Source organism: Columba livia, chromosome Z (assembly GCF_036013475.1).
Source record: "Columba livia isolate bColLiv1 breed racing homer chromosome Z, bColLiv1.pat.W.v2, whole genome shotgun sequence".
NCBI classification, from domain to species: domain Eukaryota; kingdom Metazoa; phylum Chordata; class Aves; order Columbiformes; family Columbidae; genus Columba; species Columba livia.
Genome location: NC_088642.1, coordinates 9,980,731 through 10,007,433, shown reverse-complemented (window position 1 = coordinate 10,007,433; position 26,703 = coordinate 9,980,731). Strand labels below are relative to the sequence as shown.

At 53.1% G+C, this 26,703-nt stretch overlaps 1 protein-coding gene across 14 annotated transcripts in view; it reads right to left on the bottom strand.

Moving 5' to 3' along the window:
* The window catches only part of CNTFR (ciliary neurotrophic factor receptor), a 218,596-nt gene that overhangs the window by 6,786 nt on the left and 185,107 nt on the right, over positions 1 to 26,703 (bottom strand). For all 14 annotated transcript variants that reach the window (XM_065047093.1, XM_065047100.1, XM_065047092.1 and 11 more), the window contains 4 exons: positions 20,676 to 20,793; positions 19,695 to 19,861; positions 12,629 to 12,792; positions 1,070 to 1,250 (listed from right to left, as the gene is read on the bottom strand). In XM_065047093.1, coding sequence (XP_064903165.1) covers positions 1,070 to 1,250; positions 12,629 to 12,792; positions 19,695 to 19,861; positions 20,676 to 20,793 — 630 coding nt within the window. The remainder of the gene's footprint in view (positions 1 to 1,069; positions 1,251 to 12,628; positions 12,793 to 19,694; positions 19,862 to 20,675; positions 20,794 to 26,703) is intronic.

Here is a 26,703-nt window from a genome sequence, read left to right as displayed (position 1 = left end):
CCTGCATGGCTGCAGCCAGCTGCATGCACGTGTGCCTGCACAGGGAGCAGGCAGGTTGTATTTGAAGTGGTATTTGCATTGAGCACGATGCAAGTGGATATACAAGCAAACCCCACACCCTGACACCAGCACAATGTGCCTTGTGCACTCCTTGTGGGGGTTTATCCCCCTGGGGACGAGGGGTTGCAAATCCCTGGTGCTGCCTGAATCCCCTGGTCCTTTAAAATGGGTGCTTTTTCTGCATAGGGGGGTGTCTCTGTGTAGGAGGCACCTGCACTCACCGCATCACCATGCAGGGAGCATGGCCACGATCTGCAGAGGTTCGTGAACAGCTCTGGCAGCGCACAGCTTGCACACACATGCTGGATCTACAGTCTCAGCCAGGCAAGAGCTTGGAGAATAGAGGGACTGAGCACGCCCCCCTCCCCATACGCACATCTGGCCAGCTGACATGCGTGGCCCTGATGTAGAAGCCTGCTCACTGTCTGCACACCAGTGCTTCCCCTCGCCCCACTGCCGGTGCCAGCCGGGGGAACCGGCACAGGGTCCGCTCCAGCCCTTCTGGGAAACCAAGGGCTGATAACGCCCATTTGGACACAGTCCCAGCTCTTTCCTAGAATCAGAGGCTTGTCGACTTTGTGGCTTTTATTCTGAATTGGCATCGCTCCGAGCCATTGTGCGGGGTCGGGAGGTGTGGATGGGTGTAGGACTGAAGAGGGAGGGCTGAAGGTTGGGCAGCGCTCCAGGGAAGAATAACATTAAATAATGAAAAAAAAAAAAAAGACAAAACAACCCCCAGCTTCATTGTCAGACCCCAAGTATCCTGGTGAGGAGGATGCCGGGGACAGGCAGGCTGAGTCAGCAGCACTCAGGCCATGATTGTATCTGCTGCCAGAGCCATGGGTGGGGGCAAAGTGTAGGGTGAAGGGCTGCAAGATCCCCCAGGTGCTGGGGGTATCTCTTTGGCTGTGGAACAAACTTGCAGAAGCCAGACAGGGGGGACCCTCAGCCATTACTCCTGGGCCTCCCCCACTGTGGGGACAGACTGTACTGGAGCTGGGGGTCTCACCTGTGATTTGGGCCTCTGTGGTGAGATGCTTAGGCTCCTCCGTCCAGGGGGTGGCATGGACGGCCACGCTCCAGTCACTCCACGTGCCAATGTCGTTGTCTTTGGCTGCCACCTGGATGATGTACTCCTTGCCAGCATAGGCATCGGTGATGGTGTGTGATGTCCCGTCCGACAGCTCGACCTGCGGGCAGCAGTGGGGAGGGGAGGGGAAGGCAGTCAGAGGAACCCCTGGCATTGGGAGGTGTAAGACGATCAGCATGTTTAGCTTGGATAGAGGATGATAACGAGACTTTCACAGCACTTTAGGAAGTGCTTCGGGGTTTTGGGCAGAGCCATGAGCCCAGGACAGGGATGCACGGGGAGGATGCTCCAGCTGCAGCTAAGCCAAAATTCTGGTGATACCCCCATCCCGCTCCCAAACTTCTGGTGCCGGAGCAGAACTGCTTCCTCTAGAGGTCACCAGAAACTAGCAGATGTGCAGGCAGGCTCTGCTTGGACATGTTAGGGTGGATGGGAGCTGGACATCCATGGCAGTGACTGGGGTGGGTGCACAGCCTTTCTGGGCATCACTGACAGTGCTGGGAGGAGGCTTCCCCCACCAGCATGCCTCTGGCCACCCTGCTTCTGAGCCTGCTGGCATCCCACCAGATTGGCCTGCAGCCCTCTGGCTGGGCCCTTGGATAAGGATTAAAAGACAGTTCAAGCTGTCTTTCCTAGAAAAATTCCCTCTGTCCTGTTGTCACCTCTGCCTGGGCCATGGGAGGTCCTGCCATCCTCCTGGGGATGTGGCTGCTGGTGCAATGGTTTAAACCCCAGACTGTGCCCACACCTTCTGTGGATCTCTGATCTACCTGGAGCTCGCCTCAAGGACAGGGGGAGGCAGGTGCCCAGTAGAAATGCATCCCCATCACACATTCACTGGTGAGCGAACACAGGCAGGTGACAGAGGAGGAGGACTCAGCACCCAAGTGGCCTTCTGGGCATGACGCCAGGCTTGGCCTTGGGGTCCTGCAGGCATGGAGGAGACCAGGCCAGGACCATCCCACAGAAGTTGCGTGGGAGATCACCCTCCACCCCGTCTCTGAAGCTGAGGACTAATACGCTTCCAGGTTTGTACCCCCCACACTGCCTGTGCCTGGTATGGTGGGGATGTGAGGCACCCCTCATCCTTCCTCCATGCCCCAGCTGACAAAAGTCACCTTCTCTCCAGACACATGTTGATAATAACAATGCAGGCAGGTTAAGGGAGGGTGTGGGTCTGATGCAGCCCACCTGCAAGTGCCAGTGCCCAGCCAGGGCCTCATGATTGAGCAGAACAAGTGGCAGTTCATGGGTGGGGGTAACTTCATGGTGCAACCTAGGTGGGGTTCCTCCGTGTCTCCACAGCCACCCAAGAGAAGGTCAGGCACAGGATCCCACTGCCGCAGGAAGCACCAACAGCTGAGTTTTTTTAAGAACTTGGTCAAATGAAAGGAGCAAGATGGAGCTGAAAACTTCTGCCTGATTGTTGATTACATCCCAAACCCCAAGAAGAGAAAAGTTGCATCCTCAGGGTGTCCAGGGATACCCAGACCAATACAACTGCAGGACGAGGCTCCCTGGCATTGCAGCTTTACATGCGCAGGGATGGTGTGTATGCCAGGGACACACAATGGCCTGACCAGTGGCCAGCACAGTTAATATCATCACCCTGCTGCTTGCAGGGGTACCCAAAAAGCAGGAACTCACCCTGAGAATGGCCCAGCCCTTTTCCAGGCCCCCCAGTACAGCACATGCAACACCCTAGCACAGATTTAATCCTTTTGGTCTGCCAACTGCAGCCCCGTCCCTGGCTTTTACAGCCACTCTGGGGGATCTCTACCAGGGAGGGGGACACTTTTGCTTCCTTGCTCCAGCCGAAAGTCTCTCCTTCTATATTCCATCTCCCAGGATGTATCCAGCCTAATGCCCAGCATGACCCTCAGGCTCTGTGCTCCCAGCTGCTCACACCACCCAGCCTGAGCCCATAGGAGCTCCACATCTGGAGCACATCTGGAGGCAGGCCTGGCCGGCCGCCCTCAAGCCGTTGGGGAGTAAAGGGCCTTCTGCCGCCTGTGAGGCACGAAGCTGCTACCAAACCTTGTTGAGGGAGCAGTGCTGAGAAAGGTGTGTGTCCATTTCACTGCTGCAGATTCGGGGCTGGATGTGGGGAGGCAGAGTCCTGCCTCCTCTCACACCCCTGGACAAGGTCTGACGCCCACAGCACCAGTGTGATGCAAGCAGGAGATGCTGGTGGCTCCACCACGGCACTCGTGCCAAGCTGAGATGTGCCTAAGCCCTGTACCACTGCTAGCCAAAGCACTGGGACATCTGGTGCCCAAGGCCAGCCCTGCTTTCCAGGGGATGCCTTCCCACCAAACCGTGGATCTCACCATTGAGTCCAACCTGTTGGCATGGGGACAGCTTCTTGGCATGCCCACCAAGGGGGACCGAGGTCAGGGCCTTGCTGGAGGGAGCCTGGCACGGGGGGCAGATGATCCCAGCAACCTTGATGGGGCTCTTTGATGGTGTTCCCTGAGGCCCTAGCATGCCCAAGCAGCTGAAAGCCATCCCTGGGGTCACACGTGCTGCCTCTCATCCAGGTAATGAGGTCAGGCTTAGGGTGGTCCTTTTTAGCAGTTCGTGGGTCCACAGCACAGTTTATGCTGGCAGGGTGCCTGCTGCCATCCTGGGGCTGGTGAAGAAGAGTTTTGGGCCATTTCACTTATGGGTGACAGGTGAAAACTGAAATCCTGTGAGGTTGGGCAGAAGGGAGGATGGGGAAAGGAAGATGAGGAGGATGCTGCTCCTCCTGTGGGACACAACTGTGCATCCTCCAGCCCGTGGGGAGTCTTGGCTGAGACCCATCCCACCAAGCTCCAGCCCTCCTCAGCCCAGGACCAGAGCCTGAGCGGGATCAGGGTCCCCAGAGGGACCCTCTCGGCGAGCTGCTAACCCCCAGCAAGCCTGTTTCTCCAGTCTTGGTCTGTGCTTGGCCCAGGTGTGCCTTGGAAGTAGGGAATGAGCATGGGGCTCGGAAGAATGCTGGGATTATCCATCTGGTCTATGGGTCTCTAGGTCTTTCGACACCCTCTGAGTGTTTTCTGCAGACCAAAGAGCCCTCCTGGCTATTCCTGCCTCTCCCCAGCCACAGCCAGCCTGCAGGTGAGTGTTTGCAGATGGGGTGTCGCAGGCGCAACGGGGTCAAGCCTGTGCCTTGCCTCGGGGTGGATGTTCCCCCAGGACCCAGGCTGGAGGACCTTCCTTGTAGAACCTGGGAGGATGCTGCCCTAAGCTTCTCTTTAGACAGCAGACAAAAAGAGAAGGCATAGAGGACAGCAACCGTCTCTCCCCACCCATACAATCTCTGCATACAGCACTTCTGAGCTGGGCAGCTGGGGGACACATCCGAAATTGCCACGGCTGGTGAGAAAGTCCCTGGATGGCTGCCCATAGTTCAGCACAGAAACGCATCAGCAGATGGGAAAGCACACGTGGAATGGGTCCAACTGGACACAGACATGGAGAGCTGGGGGTGGGGGGACACTGGGGAGGTCGTGGCGGGACGGATGGACACACAGCATCAAAAGCAGAGGGAGAAATTCCTTAATCCGCGTCCCTGCCACACAGAGACAAAAGTTGGAGGAAGGCTGCGCATGGTAATTTTTTTGGCCGGGGCGGTCTGCGTGTCGCTGCCTGCCTTTGTGCACCTGCCAAAAGTCACTCCAGCTGGCTGTGAGGAGCTGCCCAGATTAATGAGGGATCAGTAGCCAGTGCAATGCAGAGCTATTAGCATTGGGAAGAAAAAAAAAAAAAAAAAAAAAAAGAAGAGAAAGAGAGAGAAATGAAAAAAACCCTCCAACTCAGTAATTCAGTCAACAGCTTGCTGAGGACAACGTAGACCGGGATCTGGGATCCCATTCCCTGCTGTGGCCACATATCCCAATCAGCCTTCTTGGAAAGATAATGAGGCTGCCAGTGCTCCCCCTCAGCCCCCAGCACCAGGAGGAGCCCAGGGGCCAGCGCCACATTGACGGGACGGGGACAGACACTCAGAGCAGGTGGAAGGGCAGATTTCCCAGCACTTGGCTTTCCCCCTGTCCATGCTGGTGCCCCCTCCACATGTGCTGGTGGCCTGGGGTCATCCATGCAATCCACCCATACCATGCAGCCCAACCGGGGACATCCATGTGTGCCCTCATCCCTGTCCCTGCCCACAGACTGGTGGCATTGCCTTGCAGTGTTTGTCACAGCAGGAGTTAAAGGAGCCATTCACCCCGCCCATCCTGGGCTCCTCCTGCTCCCACTGCCCCCACCCACCCTGCCAGGGTGCCCCAGCAGTAAAAATGATCACTGTGCTCTGTTCTCACCCGGGCTCTGCTCCTGGTCCAGCACAACCAGACAGCAATTACTTGCAAACAGGGTGATGCACGGGCAGGTCTGAATCCCAAATGGCCTTTGGAAGGTGATGTGGGCCAGGGAAAAAAACCCAACCCTCCCTGCACCAGCAGCTGGGCTGGGGGCTGGTGTGTGTTGGAAAGAGGCGGAGGGAGAGGAGGGATCAGATACCTCCTCCTCTGCATCCCACATGAAAAAGAGTTTGCTGTCTCCCCCATGGCAGCAGAGCTTCTGCTTTCCATTCCTTGACACCTCCTGCTCCCCAGCTCAGCTGCCGGTGTGGGAAGGGGGTGCTCTGCTGTTGGGAAGCTGGCAATGTGAGGATTTGGGGCTGGTACCCCTCCATCCCATGGCAGGGATGCACCACCTCTGTGCATGCCAGGACAGAGACCACACGCCTGTCCCAGGTGTTGTATCAAGCCTGGATGAGCCTGCCCTCCCCAAAATAAAAGGAGCACCCCAGCTATTGCAGGGTGAAGCCAATCTGCTCACACAGCCTGTACCTCCCACCGTGAGCTGGGGAACACGGAATGAAACTGCTCACAAGGGCACAGCCTGGGTCTGACATGCACCTCACCTCCTTGCAGCTTCTTTCACTTCTGAATGATGCCTGGGATCCTGGATAATGGGGGAAATGGGAACTGGGAGTGGGACAGGGCACCCCAGTGAGCTCGATTTCACAGCTTCTTTTCCCTGCAACAAGTGACCAGCTCCTGCTGCCTGGCTGCAATGAGTTTTGCAGGGACTCATGCTACACAAATAGCTGCTGTTTCAGGTGTCTTCAGTCTCTGCAATTGCAGGGGGATTCTGGCAGGCTCCCACTTGCCCTGGGTGGAAGAGGCTAAACCAAAAGCAGGAGTAACCCCCGAGCAAGCCACCCCACGGCTGGGAAGTGCAGGAGGGTTGCTGCAAACAGCCGCTGCAGCCCACAAAAAGCTATCGCCAAGCAGAAAAGAAATATTTTGCTTGTTTTTCCTTTTCAAAGCCACGTCTGGTGAGCAAATAGGTCTGACATTCATTACCAATAAATGAGCCCTCAAATACCTCCTCCTTCCGCAGCGCCGCAGGAATCAGTTGGGCTAAACCCAGACAAAACTTTCTGCCCAGACTCTGGAATAACTAAAAGGTTGGGAAGAGTGAATGAATCCCCCTTATTCTCTGCAGCTGGGTAGCGGAGGAGCCCAGCAGGCTTTGAGCTGCTGTCCCTGCTGTCAGCTCCCCACAAAAAGGCTGCTGTGCCGCTGCTGTGAATAGGTCAGCCCTGCTGCCGGTCTGGGAGGACAAGTTATCGCAGAGCTCCTCCCCAGCCTGGGTTGTGTCACACCAGATGTGGCTGAACAGCTCCCTCCTGGCTTAAAATAAAGACCATCTTTGAAAGTGGAGCGGTAAGCTCATTAATAATGGGACTCTTTCTCTGGATGCGCTGTCCCCCTCCTGCCAAGTGGCAACTGGCAGAGCTCGCTTTCGCTTGCAGCTGTGGGGAGGATGGGATCAGGGATGCTCAGCGTGCTCAGCACCAGCTCTGACCCTGCCCGGTGCTGGAATCTGCTGCCCTCAGATACATTTACCACGCTGATGGAGTGGGATGGGGGTGAAAGCAGACAGGTGCAGCTTGTGAATGGGCATGGGCACCTGCCTGTCATGGTCTGCATGCAGGCAGGGCAAGCTGAGCTTGCTGGCACCATCCTGCCCATGTGAAGCTGTGCAGATGAGCACAGGTAGGCTGGTACTGCTCACTGGCACCATCAGGGTTGCTTCTGGAGGCCTGATCCTGCCAGGTCCTCAGCACTTCTAGGTCACTAGCAGTTCCCAAGGGGACTGAGAGTACCCAGGCAGTGCCAGCCAAGGATCCCAAGCCCTGCTCCATCCCTGGAGGGGACAGAGAAAGGTGATTTCTGAGCACTTCCCACCTCCATCCTCCTCCGAGGCACCGTCTGCTCCAGCCCTGCTTGTCCCATGCCGAGCTGTGAGTGACACTGTTATAGCCTCAACATTTTGCTCCCACCTATTCATTTTTATTTTTTTTTTAAATTTTCCTCCTCTTTTTCCTTCTTAATCACTGACTTTACAGCTGGGAGGGGAAGGGAGAGAAGTGCCACAATAAAAGCTACCAGGCGTGAAGCTGTAACCCAGCTCGCTCAGGGTGACCTCCCTGCCAAGGTTACCTTGCGAAGAGGGGGAGCGTAGGCAGAGCAGCAGAGGCTGCAAATGCACAAAGAGGGGATGCAAATGGGCACAAAGAAGCACACCCACCACAAAGTGACATTGCCACCACACCTGGGAAATGCAGCTGCAGCGGGTGGTGGCACTAATTGCCTTCCCCAGCTCCATCTCTCACCCTTGCCCGTTGCAGGCAGGATCCGCATTAGCACATATGTTCAGGTTATTTCAGGCTGTTCCAAGGCAGGAGCTTGCAGAGGCAGCCCATGAGATTCACATATTTAACTCAGGAGATGAGCCTCAGCCCACTCTGGCAGCCACTCCCGACATCCCAGAGCATCATGCCCTCCTCACACCGACAAACCCAACCACTAAATATTTGGCAATACCCCCAAATTGCCCATTCCTGTCCCCAAATCCTCATCCTTCGCCTTGGTCAGAGCTGCTCAGCAGCAGAGCCGGCATAGACACCTGCACTGGGGGCTCTGTGACCCCAGCTCCTAAAATCCCAGAATGGCGGGAGCACCTCTGCTTGCTCTTCCAAAGAAGGGCATTTCCAGCCTTTGCAAATGCTCATGGACGTGGCTTTAATGCTTCCAAAACAGAAGAAGAAGGAGAAAACCCAACCACATTATTAGCTTTAAATATCTCATGACCTTTTACTGCGAATTTCAAGATCTGAGATGCAGCCCGCCTCATGGTTCATTAACATTTCATGTTGTCAGTGCAGCCAATGGGTTCAATTAGACTTCATGACGGCATCTGCAAATTGCTGGCAATGCACCAGAGGAAATCCTCCCTCAGCCTGGCTGCCAGCTCCGCTGCTGCTTAAGAAAATACCTTCTAAGCTCTGCCACGTTCCTGGAACATGCACTGAGCTGACCAGTGCTCAGCACATGAGATCTTCCCCCAAAAACTGGGAAAAAGGGGAGATCCTCCTGCAGCAAATGCTAGGGGGTGGGAGTGAATTGGATGCCAGATCTGCCCTGGGCTCCCCAAAGATGCTCAGGACGGTGCCTGGCCACCTGCCTGGATCCCGGGGTGAGCGCACAGACGTGCTCGCAGAGAGATTGCATGTGTGTGCACAGAGATCGCTGCTGTTGCAAGTTAACTGAAGGAGCCTGTAAAACCAGAAACAGGCTATTAGCAATCCATTAGGAAAGGGTATCCAGTTCCAGCCTAGGTAAGCCATTAGAGGAACATCTGAGAGCATTAGGAGAGCTCGCTTGGGGCCAGGATGGGGCTATAAAACAGAAGAGGAAACCACGCTAATCTGGCTTGAATTACAGACTTAAAAGCAGGAGAAAAATAAAGGATACCATAAACATTTAATGTTTTATATTTAGGAGACAGAAGGGGAGATTCTGCCAAAAGAAGAGAATAAAAAACCTGCTTAGGCTACAAATATCCCATGTCTCTTCTGCCAGCAGAGAAACCAGCACAGCCCCTCTTCCAGAAAGGGAGGAGCGTGACTTTAAAGTTGCTTGGGTTTCAGAGTCAGCTTGATGCTGGTGGGGTGGTGGGAAGTCGGTGGCCACCCCATGTGACACATCTGCATCCTGAACAGCTGGGAAATGCCCGTGCTCAGGTGTGAGGGCTCTGCTGCGAGGCGGCACAAAGGTGCAAAGAGCACCCCCGGCACACTTGCACACACTCACGTGGAAACTCATCATCATCGCCTCTCCATGATAATAATTCACAGAGCACATCACCATAATTCCCAGAGCAAACTGCAACACGAGAGCTGCTAAATGGCCTGAGCATAAAGGTGCTGCTGAGCAGGCAAAAGGGAGTGCAAACAGCATATTGGAGCTCAAACCCACCTTTGCAAAGTGCTGGGAAAGGGATGAGAGTGTGCCCCTGGCTTTGGGTCAGCCCCAGATATTTCTTGATGGGGGAGATGCTTGGGTCAAGCATCACCCATCTGCCTCTGGGGGAGAAATTGTTTTTATGCCCAGCTCGCACAGGGGCGGTCTCGATAAGATCCATTCCTCCCGCCACGGATGGCTTCATCTTCTGGTGCCAAGCCCTGGCATTATTAAAATCCTGAAAGGAAGAGCCTGGGAGAAAGCAGACGCTGATTGAATCAGGCCCGATGGTATTCGACAGCTCAACATCCATCTGATCCTATTAGCGCTCATTCGGTTCTGCCTGCTGAGGTGCTGTGCATAAATCAGACCCTGCAAAGATAATGGGAGGTGGAAGGGAGAAAGGGGAGCTGCTGCTTCTGCCAAGAAATGCCTCATGTGAGTGGGGCCCCCATGGATATTCATGGCTCTGGGCAGTGCCTGGTGCTCTCTTGTGGGTTTGATCCCACAGGGATTCTTGGCTTCCCAAAGGGCTGCCAAGGGGATGATAGCAGGAGATGCTTAAAACCCACAGCTGGTGCATGGGCAGGTTGCCATGAGAAGGTAGGGATGAGGCTTGGTGTGGGGACCTTGGGCACACAGGGATGCACCAGCACTTGAGGACACCCAGTAACTACTGGCTGCTAGCAGAAAAGCTCTCCTCTCCCTGACAGTCTCCCAAGCTGCCCCATTGCCAACAAGCAGTTTGTGTGCAATGGCTTTGCCATGTCAGCAGCCAGTGGGGACAGCAAGAAACAAGATGGGGGCAGGCTGTGGCATGGGACCTTCACTTCAGCAAGAATTAAGACACCCCCATGCAAGGGTCTCCTAATGAAGTGTATTGGACTCTAAGGTATTCTAAGGGTGTTGCGCATGACCACTGCATCCTTTCTCAGGACACTTGTCCCTTTGAGGAGAGACCAAACACCACCCCTGTAGGATTTGCTGAATGGCTGAACTAGGCTTAACCCCATCAAACCATGTCCTTCTCTCTCCTGGCTGGATGTGGGTGGACAGGGACACCCCCCAAAATGCCAACAAACAATTATGTCAAGCAAAGTAGAGCTCAGCATGGCTTGGGCATGCTCTCAGTGTGCTGGCATCAGATGGGTTCATTTTTGGGTGCAAATCCCTGCATTTTGGGTGCCCAGCTGGACTAGGCAGGCTGAGCATGCAAAGGGGGTCTGGGGTCAGAGAAGCCCCAGTTGCTGCAGCACTGCCATCCACTGGTGTTTGGGAGCTGATTGAATTAGGCTTTGCAAATAATTCATCTGATGAATAGTGGCAGTTTTCCTCAAATCATCCGCAAATCAGATTTTTCATTACCCAGCCAGCAGGACAGAGAGTCAGGAAACAAGGCTGGTACCTTGCTCATGGAATGCTTGCATGCACTCACTGAGCAAATTATTCCCCAAACAGATTTCTCCATCAGCCAGTGATGGGGAACACGTCTCTCGCAAGCGGATATCGATTAAAAGAGGTACTTGGGACTGCTGTTCCCTCCTGGGGTGCCAGGAGATGAGCCCTTCCCAGCCCTCCTTGCACCCACCATGAAGGCTGGTACCCCCAGCTTTTTCCACAAGTCTGGGCATCATTTAATAGGAGAAAACAAATTTTTACTACCATGGAACTGCCTTATCAAGCCAGCGTGGCCCTGCCAGTGGTGTCCACAACATCTTAATGTATTTCCCACCACTGCTGCCTGCCCAAGACCACTGATGGAGCAGCCACACCGTACCCTTGGAGGGCCCATGGGGAGAGAGACTGGCATATGGCACAGCCCTGCCAATATGATACCTGATACCCAGTGATGGAGAGACCAGCCGTGCTGAGGGTGTTGAGGAGGGAGGCAGCTCACTGTCTCTCCTGCCATTTTTAGTTGCAGACCTCTGCATTTGCAGAGTGCCTGGCTGGATCCAGCTGTGGCAGTGCAAAAAAATCAGCTTTTTCCACAACAGTTTCACATCTTGAAAAAACTGATCTTGTGTTTGGAATTTCCCATTAATTCTTCCCCTTTTTTCACAACTTGTACAATTTATGCATCTATCCCTCAAGTGAAAAAAAAAATATCCAAAGCAAACTGATACCCAAATTCCATCTCTTCTTTCTTCACCCTCAGGATGCTCTCCTGTTCCCAGCAGGGAAGTGAATGGAAGAGAAACAAACAGGAAAAGCCTCTCCCAACCCTCCTCCAATTTTCAAAGCCATCAGCAAATGCTTCCATCCAAAACACAACCTGCGGTGCTGCCTCATCAAAAAACCTAACCAACGCAAAAAAAAAAATTGTTGCTGAGACACCGGCATCTTGCAGCGACATGAGCAAAGCCTCCTGTCCCCTCTGTGAGCCATTTCTCTCCCCAAGAAGAACTGGCCGTCAGAAAACCCTGTGTGGCTCCATGGTGCGGGTGAGCTCCTTGGGAACTGACTGCTGCCTCCTATTTGTCTTTCTGGGAGGAGGCAAAATGCTTTATTAAGCAAAGCACCTGACTGGCTTTTGACCGGCTCAGCTTGATGCAGAGGGGATGCTGGATGAGCCACACCAGCATAGCAGCACCTCTCCTTGAGCAGCAGATTGCCGAGCATGTGAACAGCACACGGAGGGAAAAAAAAAGCCTGTTCGTTATCTATCTGCAGCTAACAAATGAAATCTGTCCTCCGGGCTGCCAAGATTTCACTGGCTGTTTTTTTTCTTTTTAAAGAAACAAGAAATAAAAGTAAGAAATACGATAACATCGTGGCAATCGCTCCATGACTACGCTCAGTTATGGCGAGCAGTATTTTATCTTCAGTTCAAAATCTAAATGTGGCAGAGGCACATTTAAATGTGGTGACATTTATACTTTAAATGCCTTTTACATCTTGCTGGCAGGTTTTATATAGAACATACGTATCGAAAGTAGATAGGGGCCGTGGATGACAATGCAGAGTGGAGAGAGCCTGCAGAGCTATTTGTAGGCAGAATGAGTTAAAAGAAAGGCAGAGAAGAAGAGAGAAGGGAGGAGAGACATAGAAGGATAGGAGAAGGGTCTGGGTTGCCTGAGCTGTAAATAGACATGTTTTTTGGTCCTTCACCACTTGTTCCCAGCCACCAACTCCCCTCAGTCCCTTCTGTCCCAGCCAGCTCAGCATCACTTACATGCTGCCATTGGTCCAGGATGAGGGGCCGATATCGCAGGAAGAACTTGAGTGGGAAAGAATCGGGGTCAGGCCAGGACGAGGGGTTTTGCCACGACACTTCCAGCCTCCGAGGGTTGTTGGGCACAGGTTTGGCCACCACGCTCTCCGGAGGGTCTGGCTTTACTGGAAGAGAAGAGGGTTGCTGGTAAAGTTTTGGATGTGGCATCATTTCTTACACCCCTCAGCACAGCCAGCTGGGCTTTGCACTCTGTGCTTTCCAAGGGGCTCAGGCAACATAAAGAACATCCTTTTCCCAAACTGATCAGATGCAAATCACCTTTTCCTGTCCCAATCAGTGCTACAGCTGTGCTGGTGCAAAATAATCACTGTCAAGGAGATGCCAGTGCTGAAGACATGTGGAAACAACCTGGCCAGGACAGAGAGCATCTCTCCTCCCCAGGACTACTTGGGTCAGGGCAAGGAGCCCCCCAAGCCCAAGTCCTGCACTTTTCTCACACCTCTTGATTTCTGGGAGTCTGTTCCACATTCAACCTCGCTTGCCTTGCAATAACATGGCAGAGTTTTGCCTTTTGGGATATGGAGATATTTTCTTGCTTTCTGACATGTATTTCAAGTGAATATTAATTGGCTGAGAGCTATGCAATGTCCACAGAAGTTGCAGCTACTTTTAGAGTGCTGGGAGCAAATCACAGGCTGTGATGGATGGCACTGCCCATTGCAGAGCGAGCCTTGCTCCTCACCAAGGGCTTGCTAAGCTCCCGACAGCTCAAACTTCCAATTTACAAAATCAAAGCTGAAATGAAACCACAGTCCAACCACATTTGTGAGACCCAGAATGGGTCCTGTTTCTTCTGAGATGTAGTCCATGACCATCTTCCTCTCTGGAGTCCTCCCGCTCAGCACCCTGACATACACCCTGCTGCAGTCTTCCTTCACCATCATCTTCGCCATCACCCCAGCAGCCTCTCTTGCCTCCCATCCCCTTTCCCTCTGCCCTGGTGGGTACAAGGAGGGATGACAAGCTTCTTGCATCCCCACTGCACCTGCTTGGTGCAAGGTGGTTGGAGGATGCTGGGGGAGTGGCTGGCGAGCAAGTATCCATGGGCCTGACCATAGGCGCCCAGTGTCACCTCCCCATCCCTCTCTGCAGCAGGGTAGGCCACAATTTTCCATTTACAGCTTTATTCTCAGCTGGAGGGACAGCTTTCTGTGGCTGCACTGTGCTGAGCTACTCCAGATGGCTGTGCAATTCCTCCGCTCGCTTTGAATCCCCGGGCTCAGGCTGGACATCAGCTTCCATCGACAGGGACTTGGAGTCCAAATGCAAACGGAAAAGTATAAATCCAGCGCTGGCTCAGCGAGCTCAGTTTGCAAAACAAAAGTCTGTTTGGCTGAACTAACACAGATGACTCTGAACTGCAGCTCTGCAGCGAGAAACGGGGAAGGAAAGCGTTTGGCTGAGGATGGATACCCTGGGGTAACATAGGGAGCCTGGCCCTGCTCTTTGGCATTGTCAGTTGTGCTGGGCAGGGCATATCTGCTTGGGCAGTGATGAGAGATGCCAGTGTCGTGGGTTGGAGGAAAACAAAAAAATAATATAGGTGCCCTGAAGCTGAGGTGGGAGTCATCTGCCTGTTTTGCAGGGATGTTACCCCTGGTCCAACTCCTGTGGGTTGGGGCGCAGGAGAGGGCTGCCCTGGCCCTGAGTGAGCACAGCGGAGCCCAGCCATCCGAGGGGACTGTGCTCCCATCTGTGGAGAGCCTTCTGGATGGCTTAATGGGAAAACCAGCAGTCCCTGCTGTGTCCTCATGTGTCCTCTCGTCCGTGGGACTCCTCATCAGGCTAGAAAGCGTAGCAGTGCCAGCCCTTCCAAAACCACAAAGCTCTTCCTGCCACCTCCCTCCAAGGTGATGGGGATGCAAGAGCCAGAAGAGGGGACCACACCTGCAGCAGCCGGGCCTGCCAGGACTGACTGACATCTTTTAGGACAGACCTCCTGATGCTGTGCTCATTATGGTAAACATCAGGTCTGGTCCTGCAGGGATCAGCTGAGGAGTGGAGGGAGACAGGCTGTGTCCATCTTCCCAGTTTATTGAAGGAATCCTTTATCCTGGGCAGCCTCCCATGTCCCTGCTCCTCACACCACGATGAGGAGCTCTCCTTCTTCTCCAGCCTTTGTCTGCTTCCATTTAGCCTGTCCATGGCGAGGCAGGGGCTGTCTGGCTGTAGATCAGCCAGCATAATAGAGCCCTGTCCTCAGCAAGGTCCTGCAGGCAGTAACGTAATAAAAGCAATAATAGTAATAATAATAATGGACGATGGGCATTAGGCTGAGTACTGGTTAAGTGGCTACAAAACCAGATGTAATATTATCCTGCAGAGCTGAGGGAGCATCTCCAGACATTCCTGAGAAGGGGACTTGGCCAGGAGGCAGCTCACAGCTCTTGCCACTTGGTTTTCGGCTGCTGCATCCAAGGGAGGGCTCAGTGTGCTTTTCGTAAAGGCTCTGCACGCTTACACTTAACCGCAAGTATTTAGCTATCCATCACCCCTGGCTGTTGTTAGACACATCTTGAAATGAAGCCTGTGGTTCAGAAAGGCAGCTGAGACCCCGCAGCATGGAGGGGCCCATCCCATCTCTCCAATGAGCGCTAAAATGCATCCCTTGCGGCCGTTAAATATCCCCTGGCATTTTCCATGAGCAGAGGGATATTAAACTCCATGTCTTAGCCAAATGTCAGTCTAGGTAATTTAATTCTGCCTCCCTAAGTAGTATGAATTGAACTGACCTTCTGCCTAGGCAACTGTATTTCCGTGTTCTGAATTTTGTACAGACATGGGCATGTTTGTCCTCAAGCAGCACCTCCAAGATGCTCTGCTCCAGACCTGGAGCTGGGAGGATCAAACAGTCTTCTCAAGGTCATATGAGGGATGGGTGGCAGATTTGGAGGAACGCATCCATGCCTGTGAGGCCCCATCCAAGGCTGCCTTCCTCCTCTTAATGCTGTGCATATTTTCCTGCTGATTTGCCACAGGCTTGCGTGAGGAGAAAGGTGGGATGCTGACACAGCTGTACAGCAATGTCCCCTCTTTCCTGTGGGATGAACATGCCAGCTACCTGGTTCTTGGGCTGAACTACAACTGAGGAATGTGGGGTTGTGTCCTGGAGGACCATGAATGTCCCCACAGCATCCCATCCATCACAAAGGAGGTGGCAGTTCCTGACACACCAATTTGTCTTGCTCCTCACTGGCACCTTCCTCTGCCTCTAAGCCTTCTCCTCTTCCAGTTTCTCCAGCCTCTCTGCCACCTCCTCCTGTCTTGGGCCTGGAGCCCTGATGTCTGCAGAATTTTGCAGAGCCTTGCCCACCTCATGCTCACCTTTATTAATATTGATACATTTGCAGAAGACATCATTATGAAAACAATTTCCAGGAGCGAGGTTGGGAGAAAGGCAAACTGGGTCTCCTACGGATGAGAGGTGGGGGCCAGAGGGCTGGAAAACCTCTTCGAGATATCATTGAAAATGGCAATGCAGAGTGACCCCTCGCAGCTGGCTGCTAATAGCCCGCACGGCACGACTGCCAGCAGGGCACAGGCTTGAGATAGCAAAATAAAAGTACCCGTCATTTTCCACTCAATTAGAGCCCATCTTCCGAGCGGCTGGGGAAGGGATTTTCTGCTGGGGGCTCCAGGAAGGGAGAAAGTAAGGAGGAAGCAAAAACCAAAGCAGATCACTCCTTCCCAGGGGGCTTTTTGTATTTGCCCAGGCTGGGTGGGTGGTCTGACCCGGCAGCTGGTCTGCTCCTGGCTCAGTCGGCACCAGGAGCGAGAGCTGCTGGCCCCGCACCGCTCTCGCCTTGGCTCCAGGCTGCTCCATCCTTTAACCTCCACACAGAACATGCAATGGTTTTCTCTAAGCTAAAGAGAAAACATGAGGTGGGCTCTGACATCCACAGCATGGGGATTTCAGGAGAAGTATGCAGTTGCTGGCTGACACCATCTCTCAGTTTTAGCAAGATGCATGCATACATTGCAATGAGCCCACGCAGCATTCTTCCAGCAAGCTGATGCAATGGCTTTCTCCCAGGCCATAGATTTTCCACCCCTCTCCATCTAGCAGAGAGAAACCCAGCACGAATTCCAAGATGAGATCTCAGCCCAGCTGAGGCTGGTAGAGAACCCGAGGGAAGGTACTGCATGTTAGATCCACAGCACCAGCATCCACCACAAAGGGCCACAGCCCTGGGCTTGCAGATGCAGAGAGGAGAGCCAGAAGACACACTGAAATTGTATAGTCATAGAATAGTTTGTGTTGGAAAGGACCTCCAAAGGCCATCTAGTCCAACTGCCCTGCCATGAGCAGGGACATCTTCATGCAGATCAGGTTGCTCAGAGTCCTGTCCAGCCTGGCCTGGCATGTCTCCAGGGATGGGGCAACTACCACCTCTCTGGGCAACCTGGGCCAGTGTTCCACTACTCTCAGTGTCTCTGGGACAAAACTGCCTAGAAAAATACACTAACACAGTGCATTCATTTTAATTGGAAACACTGGGATGGCACAAGGTTCGGGGTAGGTGGCTGCTGATCTGTGGCAGCTGAGTTCCTCCCATAATGACACTGCTAAGCCTGCTGACTGCCTCCTTTAACACTCAGCCACCACTGCACCTATGCTTCTCATGCATGGCAACCGTAACAAATCCAGAGGAGAATTTAATCACTGCATAGAACGTGTAGTTTTTAAGACCACTAGTTACCTAAGTATTTATGGGAGTGGGTTGGCTCAGGTGTGCAGGACACAGCCATTCCTATCCGCACTGGCCCATCGACCCTTCCCCAAATGCCATCCCAGAGGCTGTTAGAGCATCTGCCAGGTGCTGCCAGGGGGGGTCTCACCTCCCACCGCACCCGCTGGGTTGTGTCCAGGCACCCTGCATCCCTTCAAGCACTCTTGCAAGAAGAATTTGATATTGCACCGATGCTAACAGCTGGCCCTAGGCAGTGCTGGCTCTGCTCACCGCTCCTCCAACCCAGGCTGAGTTCAAACTCCTGGCCTGGATCCGGCTTGTGCTGGTGCTGGGACGCCCAGGGTTGCAGCTGGGTGTGCTTCCCAGGGGAGTTGCCCTTGTGTGCTGGACAGAGGACCAGATGTTTGGGAAGCCAGGCAAGGCATGGGTGGGATGCAGATGTTACAGGACAATGCCCTGAACCCTTGCAGGAGGGAATGTAAGGAACTTGGAAAATGCAGCCTAATTGCTGCCCTGGACCCTGCAGGCTGGAGGTCACCTTCATTTTTAAGGAGTGTATCTTCCACTAACATAACAATTTCCATTTAAAGGCACCCAAGTGAATGAAACTCCATGGCTTTCCTGATAAGCTCCTTGCCTTGTTATCAGCTTTTGCAACGCACCAACAAGTACAAGCTTCAGATACAGACTATGGCTGCAGGGACATGACAGGACAGTCCCTGCTCCAAAATATAGTAATTTTGCTGCTCTGTTCAGTGCTGCCACCCTGTATCATTTGGTATTCTCCAGGATTTGGGATAGAAAGAGAAAATCTGGGATAGCAGTGTATCTCCTTTCCTTGTATTTTGGCACTTCCAGGCGCTCTGGACTGGCACATGCAGCACATCTGAAATGAAGACTGACTGCTGGCTGCACTTCAAGGATTCATTTATTTGGTTTTCTGGTCCAGTAACTGCCACATGTAACCAGCAAATTGTTTTTTGACGTGTTCTTGAAGTCTATTCTCTTCCATTTTTCCTGTTCTTTGAGGATGGACAGTCTTGTCACAGCACCAGCTGTCATCTGCCTTTGGCTAGTGGCAAAAGTGCTTTTCCCAGCTCCCTGCTTTGCCATGGTTGGAACTGAATTGCTTGGTCCACATCAGTCCTTCATAGCTGGAGGAGTATCAGCACTGAAAGTCTGGACATGTCTGGCCAGCATCCCTGTGGCAATGGACATCCCAGCACCCAGGGCCTGCTGCTCCCTGTCCCACATTGCACAGAATCCACTGCCCAGACAGGGCAGTGAAGAGATGCAAAGAGGGATATAGGATTTTTAGGAGCATGTGAGGGTAAGGGCTTGTAGAGAATGACTTTGGGAGAGCTCTATCCTGCTGAGGAATGGGGGTGAAGAGGATGAGACGCTTGAGTTTATTTTCCAATCCTAGTTTCCCTGACTCTGCTTCCACCAAAAATGCCAAAACTTCTCTATTAGGAACACTCAGAGGGACAAGAAAGGCAATGCCATTTGGACGACATCAGTTTCACAGCTCTCTTCCCCAGTACATCACAGCTGCTTCCCTGGCCCCCAAGCAGGGAGAAGCTCAGCAACTACAGGAAAACTGGACCACTGGGGATGGCACCAGGCAGGGCACCAGGTCACTGGTGGGACCAGCATGGGGGCTGCCTGTGGCCATCCTGCCTGGCTCCCCCAGGATGCTCAGATGCCACCATCAGTTGCAGTGAGGCCACGAGAATCAAGGGGGCACAGGGAGAATGTCTGTGTGGCTCAGATCCCAGCTTCCCCTCATGCATAGGATCATAGAATCATTTTGGTTGGAAAAGACCTTTGAGGTCATTGAGTACAACCATCAACCTAACACTGTCGTTAAACCATGTCCCTAAGGACCTCATTTATGCATCTTAATCACCTCCAGGGATGGTGACTCCACCACTTCCCTGGGCAGCCTGTTCCAATGCCTGATGACCCCTTCCATGAAGAAATGTTTCCTAATATCCAATCTAAACCTCCCCTGGCAAAACTTGAGGACATATCCTCTCATTCTACCACTTGTTGCTTGGGAGAAGACACCAACACCCTCCATGCTACAACCTCCTTTACAGTAGCTGTAGACAGTGATAAGGTCTCTCCTCAGTCTCCTTTTCTCCAGGCTGTACAGCCCCAGTTCCCTCAGCTGCTCCTCACAACACTTGTGCATGGATAGGCAGAGGTTCCTGTCTCTTCCCTGGCCCATCACTCCAGCAGGCAATGCTGCCTGCAGAGCAAGTCAATGCCAACACCATCCCAAAGAGGTCAGTTGCTGCCGTGGAAGTTACCTATAGCGAACTCGTCAAAGGTGACAGTGGTGGAGCTTTTGCCCAGGGGATTCGTGACTGTCAGAGTCACCTTGTACTTCACCGTCGAAAAGAGCTGGAGGTATCTGATGTGACACCTGTTTTTGGGAAAGGCGTCCTTCTCGCAGACCATCTCTTTTGTGCCGTGTCTGGGAAGCAGAGATGAGAAGAGCTGTTACCTACAGAGCAGTGCTCGGGGGAGGATGCACACCTGCAGCTGCAGTGGGGAGGCAGAAGGAGCAGCGCTGTGTCCCCGCTCTGCCCACGGTCCCTGTGTCTCTGCTGTGGCCAAAGGGCTGCTCTCCTCCTGCCAGGGAATTTTGCAGGTTCATGTATCTGATGGTTTATCCTAAGCCTGCACAGAGGCTGTGCTGAATGTTCTTACACTGGCCTCAAGGAAAGGATGAGACCCTACTGGGGTTGGGGTTGGCTTTGTCCCTCCTGTGAGAGGAACAGGGTCTCTTTTCTGCTGGTGATACCAGATGCTGAAGCTAAAGCATGGTACTAGCCTGTGTAATGGCTGTGCCAGGTCCTGGGCACAGGGTGGGGGACAATGCCATCAAATGGCCAGTTCCAGCTAAGGGACACTGCTGTTTCCCAGCTGCAGACATCGTATAGCAGAAAGGAGCATGGCTGTGCCACATGTGCCAAAACACAGCATGAACAACCTCCACTGTGGGCAAATCGTGCAGAGAGGATGGACTTGCAGGGTATGGAAGGGGGACCTGGGAGCTGGGGACTTTCCTGGTCCCCTCTGGGGAAATGGGAACTTTCTTGGGACAAAGTGCCAGTGCCAACCAGCCAGTTTGGATGTCCCTGGTGCATCCAGGCCCATTTTTAGGACATGGATCCCATATGCTCAGCACAGGTCTGAACTTCTGCCACAGACTTCATGGCCCTACATGGGACCTGCTGCAGGGATAAAAACTCACCTCACTGCACTCCTCCCTCCTGGGCACTTACATGACTGAGATGTTGAAGGTGTTGGGGATGTAGGTAGGAGTGGGCAGGTGCCAGCTGCAGTAGAAACCTTTTGGGTAGTTGTTGGACCGGCACATCAGCACTGGCTCCTTCGGGGGGGCTGCCAGGGAAAGAGAAAGAGCAATTACCCACTGAAGAGGCTGGCAGGTACTGAGAGAAATTGTCTTCAAGGCAGTGACAGAGACGTCGCTGATGGGGAGGAGGTGCTGCTCCCTAGACCCCATTAAGCTACTGCGCTCATGGCTTTCTCTGCTGTGTCCCTGGGGAGTGATAAATATCTTCTGAAGGATGATCCTCCAAAAGACGGGAGGTTCTCAAAAGAGTGGAGAAGGACTGCTTATGACATGCTGAGGAGGAACAGCCTGAAACCGGCAGAGAAAATTCAGCTCTGCAGGAAGACTGGCTGTGTTAACATTTCCAGCAGCAGGGTAAAACCACCCCATCCCAGAGCTCTGCCTCCCAAGAAACATGCAGGCAACTGGAGATGGGACAAGAGCACGGAGCCAGGAGCAGCCCAGCCTTGCCAGTCAGTCCTAGAGATCAGAGGCAGAAGAGGTTTTTTAAACCAATCCAAGTGTTCACACTGCACTCAGCTTTCCCGGACATGCATGCCCTCTGTGGTCTTTGCAGGAGTACAGCCAGATCTGCAGGAAGACTCTGAAATGCCCAGGGCTGGTGTATGTGGGAGGATGAGATGTGATGCCTTTCACCTAATAAAGTTTGCCCTTGTAGGCTGGTAAAAAGCTTATCTGAACTGACACCGAAGTCAACTCCTCTTGGTACCTTAGGCACTTGCATTGCTAAGAGCGGAGTTTGGGTCTAACTGCAGCGCCTTGACACAGTACCTTGCCATAAAATACACTCTCAGGGCTGGATGTGCACCAGGGCTCCCTTGAAAAGGTGTTTGAACCTGTGGCAGCCCATCTTTCCTTTCCTTTGTTAGCTCTTGTCCCAGTGCACCTACCAGGGATGTTCCAGGACATGCTCTTCTCCCCAGGCAAAGGTTTTGAAACAAACCTCACAGACCTGGCAGCCTCAGGGCAAACATGTCTGCTCACCACCTCAAAGCAGTAAAGGATGCGACGAGCCAGCTAAGGGTGCCCTCGCTGCACTGGTGAGCTGGCAGCAGCAGGAGGATGCCTAAGCGTCAAGACATCAATGCAAAATGGGATATCCCTGCAGACATGCCTGTGCAAATCTCCCTCATGGTGCACAGTCCTGCAGAGCTGCCAGGCTCCTGGAGGTCTCCTTGGCCCTGCTTTGGTGCAGCCCAGGCCTCACTGGTGTAACATACTTTGGGATGCAACTAGAACCAAAGCAGGACCCTGATGGGAAATCCCTCTGCAGAGGGGAAACTGAGGCATGTATACCAGCACCCTGGGGCATGGCAGGAGAGGGAGCAAGTAGATGACAAGAGAGGCAAGGGGACCAGTCACAGAATCATAGAACAGTTTGGGCTGGAATGGATCTTCAAAGGTCATCTAGTTCAACCTCTGCCATGAGCAGGGACATCTTCAACTAGATCAGGTTGCTCAGAGCCCTGTCCAGCCTGGCCTGGGATGTCCTCAGGGACGGGGCATCAACCACCTCTCTAGGCAACCTGGGTCAGTATTTTACCACCCTCATTGTAAAAAATTTCTTCGTCCTGTCTAGCCTGTCAGAGAGCAAGGAACAAGAAGAAAGAGGGGGACAAAGGGAAGGAGAAGGAGAAGAGGGTGCTGACAGGGAGGGGAGGCTGTGCTGATCTGCGATGCATATTCCTCCTAATGGCTATTTCAGCCTTCAGCCAGCAGACAAAGGCCAGAGCCCGGTTAATGAACCTCCCAGCTAAATTATTCAAGCAGACCCTCTGCAGCAGAACAGGGCAGCTAATCACAAGGCCAGAGACAAGGGCCTGATCCCTGCTTCAGCTCCATCCTCCTCCTTCCCTATGGCTCCTTAACACCTTCCCTGCCCCACAGCTGCCCCCGGAGTGAGGTAGGAGAGAATATTGGGCAGCATCGCCCTTTGTGGGGGGCGATGGGGGGATTTAGGGGTTCCCGCGAGGTGTTTTGCAGGGGTGAAGGAGTGCAGGGGATTTAGGGACAGCCTGTGGGGTCCGAGAGACCGCGTGGTGGCAGTGTGGGCTAAGAGCACCCGCCTGGCACCGGCAAACGGGGCTGGGGGCTGGAAATGCTGCTCGGGGGGAGGATGTTGAGGATGCTACTGGGAGCCGCTCCTCTGGCTGCTTGGGCTCAGTTGTCCTGCACGGCAGCAGGACCCCGACGGGACAACGGCAGAGGTAGCCGAGGCTTCACCAAGGAAACCCGAAATCCGACATGGTCCCATCTGGACAAGGAGGCTCTACCCCACCTGTGCAGCCCCAGATGCTGTGCTGCTACTGAGCCGCAATTATCCCACCTGAGGATAATTTACCTCCATTGTCTCTATCGTTATGCCAGATATGGTTTTGGTAATCTGTGCTAATTCCCCCACTGAGGAGGCTGAGGTGGGTTCATGCCTCAGGTTTGCTTTGCTGGGAGACGAGGGGCTGCCCAAAGTGCCTCCTGTTTCCATCCTCATTTTGCATCAATCTTTGAAGGCGCCCTGTCTTCACAACCTGGAATGCTTTAAAGATTCTGTCCTATGCGCCAAGATTCTCTGTGCCCACAGCATCCTCCACCTTTCATCCACTGGTGCTTTTTAGCAAGCCAGAGGTGGTAGGAGAGCCTGGGGAACAGGGACAAAATGCCCCTCACATTTCTGCCACTGTGGTGCCCACACAGCATTCTCAACCCACTGCAGCTGAAGGGATGCTGCTGTATCAAGCCTCTCTCACCTCAGCCATTGCCCTGTATTTCTGGGCAGAAACAAGCTGTCTCAAGGGGACAGTCCTGCCACCTCCATCCCTCCAAAGAGACATCAGTCCCAGAACCACAGGCACTTTCAGAGGGGCAACCACGTCACTTTCCACTTCAATGGCCTGAAAGTCCGTCCCATAGGAGAGCACAGGGTCAGTGTGACGTGTCACTTGGGGATAAGACCACGACACTATGCGGGTGAACATGACCATAACTGCCAGGTGCCTCAAAGGAGAGGGCTGCAAGCCCCTTCTCAGCTGCTGTGGGCCATTGAGAGGGCTGTCTTTGGCCACCCTGACATAGTGCCTTCTCCAAGCTGGTGGCAGGGTGGCATCTCCCTTCCTAGGGGAGATGGTGTCTTGCAACTCCATTCCTCTCCCTCCTCTCCCAGGAAAGGCCCTCGCCAGCACAGCTCATCCTGCCCATCAAAGGCTCTTAAAGAGAGCAAATAAAATTGCAGGCTCCAATCGATCCGGCGCTCTGTAATGCTGTCTTTGGAGGTGGGCCAGCCGGTTGGGCTGATCGAGAGAGCAAGAAAGGCAGCGAAGGAAAACAAAGCCATCAAGGGAGCATTAAAGGCTTTTTCTGCCCTGAGGGTTTGGGCAGTGCCTCTGGGCGTGGGGTGTCCCGCTTCAACCTCTTCCATCCTCCCCTGGCTAAAGTCCAGCTCTCAGCCCCTGCTTGACCCCAAAAACAGCCTGAGCAGCATGCTGCCAATGTACGGGCACTTCTCCCGGGGCTCCCGCACGCACCCTCCCTAATCCTGGCAAATATTTACTTCCCTGTCGCCTCATGGAGCTGCTGAACTCTGTGAAGGCAGAGCTCCTTTCCTTTCGAAGCAAACAGCACCTGCCCTCTCTAATCTGTCTATTAACCTCTCGCATGGCAGGAAGCCACTTCTCCCACGCGTTCTGCTGACATCCCCTCTGCAAACACAGGGTGTTTAATGCCCAGCTGTAGCAGCTTCCCAGTGGCTTGGGCTGCAACTAGCCTTGCTGCAAAAGCTTGGGACTAGGGGATAAAAGATAAAATCCAGGGGCACCCAGCCTGGGCATGCTGCTTACAAGCTGTGTGATGCTTGAGCGAAATCCAGAGATGCAACAGGCAGCAAAAGCTGGTGCCACAGTCATCATCTCTGAAGACTCCACAGAAGACTGATGGAGTTGGCTTTCCCACCTATAGTACCCCAATCTTTGCATCCATTTGACTGATGTCACTCCAACTTGCTGGAAATAGCTGTCGTTTGACCAGTGCTAGCATCTCTGCTCTGCTTGGGAGAGCACAACAAGTGGTCCTCCAGGATGGAGCAGCTCTGGGTGCATCAGCACAGACACAGATTTTTGTCTCCCACCCCACTTCTAAAGCCCAATTGACCTTGTACCATGAGTCCCACTGTGCAGGGGAAAAGTGTGACCAGTCCATTTTAGAAACCACTAAAAATGATCTACAATAGCTTTTCCTAGCCCTGCTAGGTCATGAGATAATGGGCATTAAAATCATGGCATTTTTATATATAGAAAAGTTATTTTAGGTCATTTTTAGAGGTTTCTGAAATGGATCAGTTATAATTTTCCTCTCCTGCTGAGGGCTGAATGTGCTAAAGATGCCTTGTTCCACAGGTGGAGGGATACAAAAAATAGTACCAATAGAAGTTTTAAGAGGCCTGTCAAACACTTCTGTAGGAGATATTTCATCTGGTGCACTCCGGGGCACATTCACACCCTGGGCTGCTGGGGGATACTGATCTTAACAGTGTGCTTGCAGGGTCATCTGCATAACTCATCATCCTGGCCCAGGGCCAGCAAAGCCTCCAGGGCCCGTGACAGCAGCTTGTGCTCATGCTAGAGCTGCAGCCACGACACAGCTTGCTTGCACAAGGGCAAGACCCCTGTGCCGTCCCACACCGGGGGGCAACCCCAGCACTGATGTTGTTCTGCTGCCAGACTCCCACTGTCAGCATCCCTGCCTCTCCCCCATGGCAGGATTTCTGCCCCATCTCTTGCCTGTGCCTCATGTGCCATCCCCATCCTCACCCACTGACCTTTTTTGCACCACAGCCATGATCTTGCAGGCAGCTGGTAAGTAAAAAGGTGCCTAAGTGATGGAAAGCAAAGCTGCAGAGGCTGAAGGGCACCATGGGGACCTATCCGGGTGTAGTGATGCCAGCCCCAAACATGCGTGCACATGAGCAGCACATGTCTGCACACACATCCAAGCAGGTGCTTTTGTTATGCACACGCTGGCTGCAAGCATGATGTATTATTTATCTAACACCACTTTTCTAAAATTATCTGTGTACAGCAGGCTGGTAGGAAATAACAAAGAAAACAATGATGAATAAATAATATTTCTACTGCCCAGTGGATCAGGGGAGCATCTGCCCGCTGTGCATCACCTGCGCTCGTTTCAGCACAGCTGTGGCAGGGGATGGTCCCTTCCACCACTCCAAATGCTGGGATGTGTCTGTGTTTCATTGCTGGAGAAAGGGAAGGATTTTAACTTCTGATTTTGCTCTGTTACTCCCTTTCCAGGCTGTTCTTAGATAAGGGTGAAGTCAAGGAGTGGTGCAGAGGACAGCGGTAGGGCGGTATGGGAGCAAGCAATGCTCCCCTGCACTCTGGGAATATTGTGTTCATAACCAGTATTTCTTCAATAAGTATTAAGGATTTTTTTTTTTTAATTAATGCAGAAAAATTAATGTGAGAGATAATTAGAGAGCTCAGAGGTACAGAGGCACAGGGTGAGACTGGCTTGATCCGCACTGACCTCCTGGGTGACCTGGGGCAAGTGATGGAGACAGGGTTTAGGTCCCTCCCAGTCGAAGCCACTCCAACCTTAGCAAGGGACATTTTCAGAGGGACACTCCTCCCTCTTGAAATTGGATACTGAAGATATATCCCTTTGGAGTGCGAGCCATCTCAGCCAAACATCAGAGATGCCCACATTCAGCCAGCGCTTAGCCAAGCCCCAACACCCCAAAATCTTCCTGGGAGCTCCTGAAACAGGCCAGGGACACCTGTGGCTATAACCAAAGTCCCCTGGCCCTGCTGCCATCTAGAAGCCAGTTCCCCAGCCTCAAAGAGCAAGAATTTATTCACCAGAAACTGCTGGAGAAAAAGGTGGACTCAGCAAAAGATAAATTTCTTAAAGGCCCTGTTTTACACTCATTA